The sequence below is a fragment of the Rattus rattus genome, chromosome 18 (genome assembly GCF_011064425.1).
Source record: "Rattus rattus isolate New Zealand chromosome 18, Rrattus_CSIRO_v1, whole genome shotgun sequence".
NCBI lineage: Eukaryota > Metazoa > Chordata > Mammalia > Rodentia > Muridae > Rattus > Rattus rattus.
This window is the reverse complement of record NC_046171.1, coordinates 1067008-1080359: the sequence shown is the minus strand read 5'-3', so window position 1 is coordinate 1080359 and position 13352 is coordinate 1067008. Positions and strand designations below refer to the sequence as shown.

Below are 13352 nucleotides of genomic sequence, written 5' to 3'. Positions count from 1 at the left end.
CTTCGGCTGATAGCAGCCTTGGTTCTGCAAGGTTTTGGAATACAGAAATCTGGGTGACCACGCCTTTATCCCAGCACTCAGGAGGTGGAGTTTGAAGCAAGTCAGAGCTAAAACCTCAGTATAGACACAGACAGATACATTGTTTCAGAGTCACTGAGGCTAGCCAGAGCTACCCGGTCAGTGGTCAGCATAGACACAGATAGCTACACTGTTTCAGTGTCACTTAGGCGTCCACTCAGATTTCAGAGGAAAGCCTTGGAGGCCAGGGAATGTGCTGAAATCCTGATCCTACCAGGCATCCCCCAAGAAAGTCATGAGTAAACTGTGGCAGAAAGTCAGAGGGGCAAGGAGGACCCCGGGTAGCAGGAGATGCCAGCAACCAGCCACAGGCCATGGGGGTTACAAACAGCAAAGCCACAGAGGCAGGGACACGCAAGTCCTTGGAGCTCACATCATGGCAAGATCTAGATGCCTGACAGAGCTTCAGGGGTCATATTGCTCTGCTGGGTTTCAGTCTTGCTTTGGTCCAACTTTCCTTGCCAACCCCTCGTTCATCCCTTCGGAAGAGGAATACTGACTCCCAGCCATTGGGCATCAGAGACACATACTTCCTGTTTAATGTTTACAGGAGCTATGGACGCTGCCTTAGTCTAGCCTTGTGGAGGCATTTGAACAATGTGGAAGCTGTGGGGATTTGAAATGGTTTGAATCGTGAATATGAAATATCGCTCCCAGGTGATGGCTCAGACCCCTGCTGACAGCGCTAATAGGAGAGGTGATGGGTCCTGCAGTGGGGAGGAGCTAGCTGGAAGAAATAGGACACTGGGGTGAGGGGGTGTGGCTTTAAAGTTTCCATACTATTACCTGGAGGTGGTGGAGGCAGAGGCAGGCGGATCTCTGTGAGTTCAAGGCCAGCCTGGTTTACAGAGCGAGCTCTAGCACAGGCAGGGCTACACAGAGAAACCCTGTCTCATAAAGCAAAACAAAATAAAACAATCTTCCATGCCATCCCTGGTCCCTCCCCACCCCTCTCTCTCTTTCTCTCGGATTACTGTCTATCTGGAGGTAAATGACTTTGTCCTCTACCATGATACTGTCGCCACCACTAGTCCCAAATCGCCTGAGCCAAAGAATATGAACCAAAACCTTTGCGACCATGAACTAAAATAAATCTTTTCTCCACGAAGTTGATTCTGTCTTTACTCATGGAAGAAGGAAAGGCGAACTGAGAAGAGGGAGCGCTTTTCATTGGACATTCACAAGGCTACAGTCCAAACATTAACAGTGGGGGGGGGGTGTGAGCCTGCTGTGATCACTACTGGGCTGAGGACATTCACCACTTACAAAGTCATTCTCTGTGGCCAGCAGGTTGTCCCTGGGGTGTCAGGTAGGTGTCTGTAAGGTGAGGGAGTGACATAAAATTTCACTGCTGGGCTCTACTGGGCAGCAGCTCCTCCAAGGAGATGACAATAGATGGTAGGGGCCTTCCAGGAGGATGTTGGATGAGCAGGACCCCAGGGAGGGCATCCCCTCCATTCATGTGAATATAACACACACAGTCTGTCATGGAAGTCCCTTGGTAATTTTGATGAATATATGTTTGGCCTGGGGAGTGGCACTATTTGGAGGTATGGCCCTGTTGGAGTGGGCATGGTCTTGATGTAATGGGTGTGGCCTCGATATAGTGGGCATGGCCTTGTTGGAGTGTGTCATTGTGGCCATGGGCTTTAAGACCCTGATCCTAGCTCCCTGGATGCCAGTCTTTGCCTGTTTGTCTTCGGAACAAGATAGAGAACTCTCAGCTCCTCCTGTACCATCTCTGCCCGGATGCTGCCATGCTCCTGTCTCGGTGAATCTCTGGAGCTGTAAGCCAGCCCCAGTTAAAATGTTGTCCTTATAGGAGTTGCCTTGGTCATGGTGTCTGTTGACAGCGGTAAAATCCTAAGACAGTGAGCATCTGCTCCAGGTGAGCTGTACTGGTGCTATCCCTGTTCATTCACCTCCTTGTTCCCCAATCTTCCAGGTTCCCAGAGTGCCAATAGTCTGCTCCCCATCACCAGCAGCATCAGAGCTGGGGCCTGGCGGTTCCTCCCTCCTCTTACAACCCCGACCCTGCTACCCCCACAGCCTCAGAAGACACAGTGCTCAAATACTTGACCCTGGACTTCAGCCTCATCAAGAGACAGTGGCTTTCTGCTGTTCTAAATGAAACCGCAGCCAGCTCAGCTCCTATTTCACCCCCAGTTTCCCTATCTTTCTACCTACCCCAGGATGAGCTATGACTGGAGGCCAGGAACACCAGGCCAAGGTAGATGCATCCGTTCTAAACTACAGAAGGACCAAGGACTTGGTGGCTTCCAGCACTGCAGACTTCTAACAGCACAGCTTGAGGAGGCCACACACCTGCATAGGATCTCCCTAGCTGAGCCCAGGCATAGGCAAGGTCTTACATGGATGCTCCAAAAGAGAGTGGTTCTAAGGTCTCTTCAGCTTCAACTCCTACTTCTCCCTGCTCTGCAGAGCCAGTCTGTCAGGGTCCAGCCACCCTCCTGCCTCCCTCAGATGCTAACCTATGGTGTCACTGGGCTTTTGCACACTATAGGATACAGCCCCCTCTGTGAAGTCCCTCTGGCCTCTGAGAGCATGGGTATAGGTTCTAGGAGCAGGGGCTGTCACTCAGTCCTGAATGAAGGCTGTTTTCCATCATCTTTACAAAAACGAGGAGAAATAGGAGTGTTGGAGATTCAAGTTAAATCCTTGGGCTGAAGGCATTTTAGGATTCCAGCTTGTTGTTAAACAGAGATCAATAGTTACCTTCAGGGATGCGAGATGCTAACAAATGCCTCCCCCTCCTAAATCCTTGCCATCTCTACACTTCCCCAAAGCAGCAACAGGAATGAGAGCCACTGGGATACAACAGCCCAGTGTGAGGCCAAACCTCAGAGAGACGTGACCCTCATGGTGATCACCCTGCTACTGGCCTTGGAGAAGCTTTAAGGTTCCCAGCGACAGTCCTGAGCAGCGTGGAGGACTGAAGTGAAGCAGTACACAGACACAGAATGCCTCCTACCAGTATTTGCTGCTAGCGGTCAAGGGCTGAAGGATGTGCAGCCAGGTATCTACCTCATTGCTGCTCTAGTAGCCTAGGTGCTTTGTTATAAAGAAGGCAGGCAGTGCCCTCAGGTTTGGGAGGTCTCCGTGGAGCCATAAGGGACAGCCTGGTGGGAAAGCAATCATGCAGCTGTTCCCATCTCTCAGCCAGGATGGCTACAGAGGTCGCAGGCTAAAGAGCTGCAGGGAGGAGTCTACAGAACAGAATGGGCAGGAGTGCTGGCGGCACCTGAGGTATGGCAGGCTACAGGAACACACAGTGGGCCTGCAGCTCGCAGGCATACAACAGGCTGCCTGATGGTGTCTTAGTTAGGGCTTCTATTGAGGAAACCACCATGATCAAAAAGCAAGTTGGAGAGGAAAGGGTTTACTTGGCTTAGACTTCTATATCACTGTTCATCATTGAAGGAAGTCAGGACAGGAACTCACACAGGGCAAGATACCAGAGGCATGAGCTGATGCAGAGGCCATGGAGGGATACTGCTTACTGGCTTGCTTCCCCTGGCTTGCATAGCCTGAATTTGTATAGAATCCAGGACCACCAGCCCAAGGATGAAACCACCTACAATGGGCTAGGCCTTTCCCCATCAATCACTAATTAAGAAAATACCCTACAGCTGAATCTTATGACATCATCTTCTCAATTGAGGTTCCTTCCTTTCAGATGACTCTAGTCTGTGTATCAAGTTGATATAAGATCAGCCAGCACACAGGGGCTAGGCATACAGAAGGCCTTGAAGGAAGGGAGCCTATGGCATATATAAGCTTGTGTAACTCAGGGCCTAGGAGGCAGTAACTTCTACAGCCCTGGGGTTGGCAACAGTTGTGGGGATACAGTACAAGGAACCAGGGTAGGAGGTCACTCATTTACACTGTTGTAAAGCTTTCTGGGCTTTCAGCAACCACACATTTGCATTTACTGAAGGAACATATGACTCCCTGAATCAATCATGACACAATAGACTTGTTATTCTGTTATACATTGTTACTGTCGTGGTTAGTATAGTCAGTAGACAAAATCTAGAATCCTCTGGGCATGCCTGCAAGGGGCTGTCTCAATTACATTAGTTAAGGAGGGAAGAGCAGTCCACAGTAGGAGGTGCCATTCCCTAGGCAATATTAAGTGGAGAAAGTAGCTGGGTGGCAACAGCGTTCATCCTCTCTGCTTTCTCAGACTAGCTGCTTCAAGTTCCTGTCCACTTGACTTCCCCACCATGGTGAATTGTACCTTGAACTATAAGCCAAAATAAAATCCTTCCTCCTTTAAATTGTGCGTGTCAAGTGATTTATCACAACAGAAGAGAAACAATAGCAACTAGCTAATTTTATGTTAAGGTGTGATGGCAAATGTTTTGGACTCAACAGCTGGCAACGCAGATGCACACAGACACGTTGCTGCCTTTCTTTACAAAGATAGAAAGTATAAGGAACTTAGGCCATAGCTCCTAGTTTCCCAGTCTCTGTGTTAAAGTTTCACATTTTACAATGGAGAGTCAAAATAAATAATAATGATGAAATACAGTATCACCTCAAGGGCTTCATTGATAGAATGAGATAAGAAAGAACATAATCCTACACTCAATCCAGTCAGTGTCCCTAGGGGCTCAATGATGGCCTGAGAAACAGCAGTGTACATGTAAGTTAAACCAGTATATCCTGTTTATGTTAAGTTGGCCTCAAGCTAAAGTTGTTTATGGAGAACATAACTCAGGAAGACGCATCCCAGAATAACAAGTCACTGAGGAGCAAGTGATGGAAACACCACAGGGAAGACCAGCTGCATTCTGGGTAGTTGGAACACAGGGCTGGGTATAAAAGTCACACCAGAAAGGAGTGCCAGACATTCCTACCCTCCTCTTGACCAGTCAGTATCTGCCATCATGTGCCACACCAGTTGTTCTTCAGGTTGCCAGCCAGCCTGCTGTGTGTCCAGCCCCTGTCAGCCAGCCTGCTGTGTGTCTAGCCCTTGCCAGCCAGCCTGCTGTGTGTCTAGTCCCTGCCAGCCAGCCTGTGTACCCTTGAGCTGCAGGCCTGCCATATGTGTTCCTGTGAGATGCCAGGTGACCTGCTGTGTACCTGTAAGCTGCAGACCCACTGTGTGCATGGCCCCCTCCTGCCAGTCCTCTGTGTGTGTACCTGTGAGCTGCCGGCCAGTCTGTGTGACCTCTTCCTGCCAGTCCTCTGGATGCTGCCAGCCCTCCTGCCCCTCCCTGGTCTGCAGGCCTGTCACCTGTAGCACCCCCTCCTGCTGCTGACAAGTGTCTCCAAACCAGCTGCTGCCAGATGAGACATATCTGTCCTCTGCCAACACCTGTCCTCTGTGAGGCAGGTAGGAAGCATATTCAACCCACTCTGGAACAGTGGAGAACCGGTGAGAAGAATAATCCAGTTTCTCCCTGCCTCTGTCCAAACGCCAGGGATGTCCTGACTGCTATTATCTCTCTGTGTCCTTTCAGCCAAATAAATTGCTTTCCATAAAGTTTGTGCTCTCTTTTATCCACATGTACTTTTCAAGGTGTAGATTGAGACAAGTTCTCACTATGCAGCCTTGGCACAATGAAGTTAAACATTGTAACAGTCACCCACACAGGGAGAACTGACAAAAGCTGCTGAGGGAGATGAGGTTCCTTATGTTGTTTTCACTGCAGTTCAATCCAGTCAGAGTGTGGGGCATCCAAAAGAAAGCAAGGAAAACCTAACCATCCCAATCCATTGTCAAAAAACAGAACAAACCAAAAATCAAATTCAAACATAATATGGGTGTGTAACTCTAAAATATCTGTCATTCGTGTGTTAAAATGTTACTTCTGGGGTTGGGGATTTAGCTCAGTGGTAGAGCGCTTGCCTAGGAAGCGCAAGGCCCTGGGTTCGGTCCCCAGCTCCGGAAAAAAAAAAGAAAAAGAAAAAAAAATGTTACTTCTGTGTGAAAAGATGAGGACTTGAAACTAAGAGTCAAATGAATACAATCAAAGCCAAGATACAGAATGAAAGATGGGCTCCTTCATAACTTCAAGGATACATTTGATGTAGCCAAAGGTGGGGTCACTGGATAGGAAGACCAGTCAGATAGAAGTAGTCAAAATGTAAATACAAAGAGAAACATAGTCAGGGCAGGCGGAGACAAAGACAAACCATCAAGGGAAACTCTGGGAAGCTGGATCATCATTTGTGGATGGAAGTGTATAATTAGCATGCCCGGAAGGAGCAAGAACATTCTAAGAGACGCTCATGTCTCACTCTAGTTATCTGGCCTGTGGAAACAAGATGCTCAAGGAAACTGGAATTCCCTGGGAGTCTCTTGCTAGAAAATGAATGGCTAAACCCTGGGGCCAGACAGATGGGAACTTGTCTCCTAAGAAGGGAGCTCATACAAATAACCTATCACGCCATCTTCTAAGACAGGCTGAAGCCGAGATAATGATAGTCTACCACTCTCTAGGCAGGACCACACTTTGATCAGGACTGCTTAATTATGTATAGCTCTTGTCTTCTATCTCAACCTTACTCTCATGACAAGACTTGGAAGACGGACTTGGGGGAAGGGAGCAGTCACTGGATCTCTCTGTCCTTCTTTCCAGTGTGGCCGCCTTGAGTCAATCTCCTTTTTCTGATTTTTATTATTACTTGTTTGTTTCATGAACTCATGAAGATGGGCACCCACATCTGAATTATTGGGCTTGGGCTTTGACTTTTAATGACACTGATAACAAACAAAGAGGAAAAGGAGGGGAGGGGAGAGGAGGAAGGGAAAGGAGGTGAGGAGGGGAGAGGGAGAAGAGGAGAGGACATGGTGGGGAGGAGGAAGGGGCACAGGAGGGGAGGAGAATAAAGGGACAGGAGGGGGACAGGAGAGGGAGAAGAAAAGAGGAACAAAGAGGATACAAGGAACTGGACAGAGGAAACAGAGAAGTAACGTCTAAGAAAGGTTCCACAAAAATAAAAATACATAAAACACAGAGACTTTGGTGGGACTTTTGGAAGATGTATCTACCTGTCCTTAGGCAGAACCCTGATGAGCAGGCCAACTTGGTGAGGCAGTGAGTTTTCTGAGGTTACCTATAGGAGTATGAGCAACCGATGGGCAGCTACACTACAGAAGAGTCTTCCTCTTAGCAATAGTTAACTGCTTATGCAGCCTCAGAGAGGGGGGAAGTCTCATGCACCAACCTGTGAGTTCTCCACTGTCCCCATCTTGCAAAGGTCTCATACAGGTCATTATAGCTGCTCTGGTCCCAAGATGGCAACTGCTGTGTCATCTTTAGAGGATAGCACGTCATGACATCCCAAAATAGGTTGCATCCTCCTCAAACCAAACCAAAACAAACCAAAACAAAACACAGCTAGATACACCTTGTTTGATATGTGACTGTCAAAAACCAAAAGTGATGAGGAAACCGTAGACACACAAGATTAAACCACATGCTACGAACACAGAAACAAAGGATCATATCAGACATAGGATGAGAAATACATGCTCCAACTGCTGAAGGAGGAGCTTGTGACGCTGAAGGTGCCCTTCAAAAATGAAATGATAGTGTCTGATAAGTCAATGCCAGCCAACACACACCATCAGAAACAGCTTCAGGCCAAGGATGCTACAAAGAGAGAAATGGAGCCATGTGAGGGAGCTACAGAAAGGGCTCCATGGAAGTTAAGAACACTCTGGAGAGATGGGTGCTCACAGCAGTCAGGAGGCACACTTGCCCCAAGAGGACATGGACAGAGTGAGCAGCAGCAGGACCAGATATAGTAGATAGAACTTCTGGAATCATGTACAGCTACCAGAACACTGCTTGAACTCCCAGCAACTCCCACTTCTTAAAGCAAAGAGAAGGGGTCTCTGCCAGCGACAGATACACCAAAGGAAACTGAGCTGTTGAGAGGAAGATTTTAGGAGCCAAAGGAAAAGGGCCTCAGAAGCTGACAAACAGATGGGTCAAGTTAGAACCCTAGATACTGCAGGTAAGGGAAAGTCACCTGATCTTCTCTACAAGAACAGAGATCATCAGCCCAGATCACACAAAGGCTCCAGCTGAAATCTTACGGCTCATCAGAAGGAATGAATGTTCATGAGATTCTGACCCAAGGCAGAAATTGAAATTAGAAAAAAAAATGGCTTCAATGTAAATGAAAGTGGAAAGGATTTTACAGGGTGTATAGGGGGCAGGCAAGGTGGCTTATTTAAGGTAAGAGCTTGCCACCAAACCTGACAACCTGAGTTCAATCCCTAGGACTCACAAGGTAGAAGAGAACCAACTCCTTTAAGTTGTCCTCTGACCTACACACATGTAGCATGTGTAATTCACACATACACATACACACATGTGCACACACATATACATACATGCCAGCACATACACATACATGTGCACAGGTATGGACACATGCACACACAATGTAGTTTTTTGAAGGGAGTGTAGAAAGGCAGAGCAAAAGAAATCTGAAGTAAATCCAAATATATCAGTGATTACAATAAACATAAAAAGGTTAGACTCTTTAGGTAAAAAACAGAGATTTTTTTCCCCTATGTTTGTTTGCTTCAAATCTTTTATGATATCATCAGGCTAATTTGGGCCCTTGTCTGTTTTGCAATAAACTTTCATTGGCTCCTTGTCCACAGGTTGGCTCGCACTGCTTGGTACTCCAATAGCAGAAGTGAGTACTTGTGACAGAGTCCAGACAGAACGCAGGACCTTCATATAGTTACTTAATGGGCATTTTCGTGTTGGGAAAAATCTTGTGTGCACTGGGTCAAGGCTGTATTTCTGAACTGGCAGAGATCTGAGTGCAGGCTGAACTTTGACATTGTTACTTTAATGAAGCAACACCCATCTCAGTGTTTTGTAAACATCTTCTCCATCACCTCCTGATTGGTTTAATAAAGAACTGAACAGCCTATAGCAAAGCAGAGGAGGAAAGGAGGCGACATCCAGGTAGAGATGGGAACTCTGGGAAAGAGTCAGAGCTGGGAGATTTGACAGCCAGATAGAGAGGAAGGAGCAGCCATGTAGCAGAACACGGATTAGAATAAATGGGTTAATTAGATTATATGAGCTACTTGGGAAATAGCCTAAGCTAATGTCTGAACTACATGAATAAAGGTGAGTCTTGGTGTCATTACTTGGTGGTCAGAGACAGTCTGGTTAAATAAATGAATCCTTCTTTTCCTTTCATTAAACTGCTTTCCCTGACCCACTCCCCCATTGGTGATTTGTCGCTGCCTCCTCTCACAGACTGAGGTGTCCTGGCTTGGGTGGTCATCCCTGTGCTAATATCCAAGTCTTTACAGAGCTTTATACCAATTGCTCTGGCGAGTTAGGAACCCTGACCAGATCCAGGAGAGCCCCTGTGTCATGTGCAAACACGTGCCTCAGTGCTGTGTCTATCTGAGGGCAAAACGTGAGCTGTCTGGATGAAGAGCTGGTTCCACGGGTGGGGAATAAAATCCTTGGGCTGAAGGCTGGGCGGGAGAAGGGACAAAGCAGAAACGCAGCCTCAGGGCCCTTCAGAGGCACAATATACAAGTCACAACCTCCACGTTGCTGGGACAAGGCTCAAGAGACCCCAGAACAGGGTTGGTTCTACTGGGACGATAAGGCTCAGAAGTAACAGGCACAGAACCAGGGTCACTGCACAGACTACCAAGAGCCACTAACTCAGTGACCTTCTCAGAGCACATCCTAATGGGACAGTAAGGTGTTTCAAAGTGAAGGGAGAGGCAGAGGGGTGTCCATCCACCTGGCCTTGACAGCCGCAACCCAGCCTGCCCATATCTGGAGCTAACCCTGACATGGAGCAAGTGCTCCAACAGTCCAGGTGACCTGCTGTTGCCTACTCACTACCAGCAGGCTTTATAGGTTACATCTGCCCCCTGCTGGCTCCTCACCATCCACACCACATCCCTCAAGCTCCACATTCGCTGCTCAGACCCTTCCGGGCCACACTGGCTGTCCTCTGTGCTCCTTTCCTGGCTCTGAAAACCTACACTCCCTTTCTGAACCTTTCCCTCAAGGCATATATGTGTCTGGATCTCAAACCCTGCCTGCTTTATTCTCTTCCCTAGAATCTGTCCTTTGGGGAGTACTTCTGTCTCGGCACAGTAATGGAAGAGGCCTATGGGTCCAGGGTGGGGAAGAAGAGAGAGGATGAATGTAGTCTCAAACCTGTACTCTGAGCAGGCAGAGCGTCTCAGGGGTCCTGAATCTCTCACGTCTGAATCAGGTTCACCTGCTGGGGGCAGGGCGAGGCGGGGAGAGTTGATGCCTGTTTGTTGTATTTATTATTTTATTGGGTTCATATACCTCTACCTCCTTTCTGGCCCTTATGTTGCCCTAATCCCTTCCAGCCCCCCAACTCTTTGGTAGGTGAGAGAGAAGGTTAGAGGGGAAAGGAGGCATAGAACTCTATAGGCTACTTCCTGCTGATTAGGGTTGTCCAGTTCCTTAGGGCAAGTCCAACCTTCATTATCAGAATATCCGGCAATCCGCAATAGCAAATGCAACAACAGCAGGGGAGCAGCAGCAGCCACAGGCCCCATGGGGTTCTCGCAGTTAATGCCCGTCTCAAGAGTTCCCAGAATTCCCAGAATTGGGGTTGGGGATTTAGCTCAGTGGTAGAGCGCTTGCCTAGGAAGCGCAAGGCCCTGGGTTCGATCCCCAGCTCCGGAAAAAAAAAAGAACCAAAAAAAAAAAAAAAAAAAAAAGAGTTCCCAGAATTAAATCTCTCTCTCTCTCTCTCTCTCTCTCTCTCTCTCTCTCTCTCACACACACACACACACACACACACACACACACACACACACACAGAGAGAGTTAATGGCTATGGACAAAGGGAAGCCACTGCATATCCCACACCTGGGATCAAAACACAAACACAGACATTTAACATAACTGCACTTTGTGGGGATGGACAGGTGGCTCAGCGGTTAGGGGCACTGACTGCTCTTCCAGAGGTCCTGAGTTCAATTCCCAGCAACCACATGGTGGCTCACAACCATCTGTAAGGGATCTGATGCCCTCTTCTGGTGTGTCTGAAGATAACGACAGTGTACTCATATATATAAAATAAATAAATCTTTAAAAAAAAAAAAACACGTGCTCACTTCAGCAGCACATATACTAAAATTGGAACGATACAGAGAAGATTTGCATGGCCCCTGTGCAAGGATGACATGCAAATTCATGAAGCGTTCCATATTTTTACTTGAATTACTCTAGATGCACAGAACACATGAAACTCAAGAAGGATGACCAAAATGTGAATGCTTCACTCCTTCTTTAAAAGAGGAAAAAGAATACCCTTGGGAGGGAATAGGGAGGCAAAATTTAGAAAAGAGGCAGAAGGAACACCCATTCAGAGCCTGCCCCACATGTGGCCCATACATATACAGCCACCAAACTAGATAAGATGGATGAAGCAAAGAAGTATAGGCCGACAGGAGCCAGATGTAGATCTCTCCTGAGAGACACAGCCAGAATACAGCAAATACATAGGCGAATGCCAGCAGCAAACCACTGAACTGAGAACAGGACCCCTGTTGAAGGAATCAGAGAAAGGACTGGAAGGCTTGAAGGGGCTCAAGACCCCATATGAACAACAATGCCAACCAAACAGAGCTTCCAGGGACTAAGCCACTACCCAAAGACTATACATGGACTGACCCTGGACTCCAATCTCATAGGTAGCAATAAATAGCCTAGTAAGAGCACCAGTGGAAGGGGAAGCCCTTGGTCCTGCCAAGACTGAACCCCCAGTGAACGTGATTGTTGGGGGGAGGGTGGTAATTGGGGGAGGATGGGGAGGGGAACACCCATATAGAAGGGGAGTGGGAGGGGTTAGGGCGATGTTGGCCCGGAAACTGGGAAAGGGAATAACAATTGAAACGTAAATAAGAAATACCCAAGTTAATAAAAATGAAAAAAAAAAAAGCTGTGTTTTTAAAGAAACCAAAACTCTCACTACAGATGCCAATATGTGAGTGTATAAGGTATGAGAACTCAAGGACACTGTCCTCAAGTATGAGGACAATCTGTGAGTGCACACATGTGTGTCGTGTGTTATGGGGAGTACATGTGTGCATGAGGCTCTAGGTATTCAGTTCACATGCATCCACATGTATGTTGAAGGGATGGATACATGTGTTGGAGGGATGGTACGTGTAACTGTATGTGCACATTTGGGACAGTTAGCCCCTAACATCTGCCTCAGTACTGGCTCAGTTTTATAAAACCCCAATTTAAACCACATGCTGATCACAGACCATCTTGGCTACTGACTCATAAACTTTTTTTTTCTCCCTTCTTGCTTCTCATCACCAGTCTACAACATAATGGAAACAGCTACATGATACAGGGCAGGCAGTAGTTAGAGCTGTGGGAGTCACAGGGCAGGACAGAGCCACAGACATAGCATATGCTGCCAGCCAAAGGCATGCCACGTGAACTTCCCACCTCACACTGTATGAGAAACGTTGTTAAGGGTGCACGTGGGAAATGGATAACTGTCACCAACGCTCCACAGAGGAAATACCCTCCAGTTTAGACTCCATTGACAAAGACGTGGCCTCCAAAGTAAATGTCTGAGGCACATGGAGCACAGACTCAACTCTCCTCATTGGCAGATGAGCAAGGGCCATGTGACCGCAGCAGCCACTACCCCAGGAAGTCAGCGGAACATAATGTGGCTCCCTAGCTTCTAAGTGTTGTGTGTTTGCTACATTATTGTTGATCACCCGTCAATTAAAGATGGGCACGTGTGAACCTCTGAAGGGAAGGTGTTACAGGGCCTATCATGTTGCATAACTAAGATTCAAATATTTGAGAAGTGCCCTGTAGGAGAAAGTCACCAGGACCCAGCATTACAAGATGGCATGGGAGAGAAAACTGAGAGACCAGACAAACTGCGTACCCACTACTGCCAACTGAGACAGGAGGCAGGAACCATGAGAGACAGTGAGTCTGTGGCAGGGACCCCATTCTCCAGGGCCACAGCAGGGACCTCTCTACTTCACCAAACCATGTCCTCCACCCATCTCCACCTCCTCAGCCATGTGAGGCTGGATCACAGAAAACACTGATCCTGAGTCCCTTCTGATCACCAAGAGTCAGGAAGCAGGACAGATATGTGCGTCTGACTAGAAAAGCTGCTTTTATTTGGCACACGGGTTAGAGAAGAACCCTGCACCCGGGACATTCTTCAAAGGCAGCCAGAGTACAGGGTTTGGTTCATTGTTTGCATGTTCT

The 13352-nt window shown here is 47.7% G+C and overlaps 2 protein-coding genes and 1 non-coding gene across 5 annotated transcripts in view; 2 read left to right on the top strand and 1 right to left on the bottom strand.

The window, feature by feature from the left end:
* Window positions 1-13352, bottom strand: part of Tspear (thrombospondin type laminin G domain and EAR repeats) — a 163417-nt gene that overhangs the window by 110838 nt on the left and 39227 nt on the right. The gene's annotated exons all lie outside the window — the stretch shown is intronic.
* LOC116887115 (keratin-associated protein 12-1-like) lies at window positions 4992-5366 on the top strand. 3 transcript variants are annotated; one of them, XM_032888658.1, is made up of 2 exons: window positions 4992-5034; window positions 5089-5366. In XM_032888658.1, exons 1-2 carry the CDS (start codon window positions 4992-4994, stop codon window positions 5364-5366), a joined length of 321 nt encoding a protein of 106 aa, XP_032744549.1. The 3 variants fall into 3 exon arrangements, with proteins under 3 accessions (XP_032744549.1, XP_032744551.1, XP_032744550.1); XM_032888660.1 differs by having other exon boundaries at window positions 4992-5068; window positions 5141-5366; XM_032888659.1 differs by having other exon boundaries at window positions 4992-5171; window positions 5232-5366.
* Window positions 11205-11311, top strand: LOC116887755. Its single transcript, XR_004386255.1, has one exon. It is a non-coding gene; the product is annotated as a U6 spliceosomal RNA (small nuclear RNA).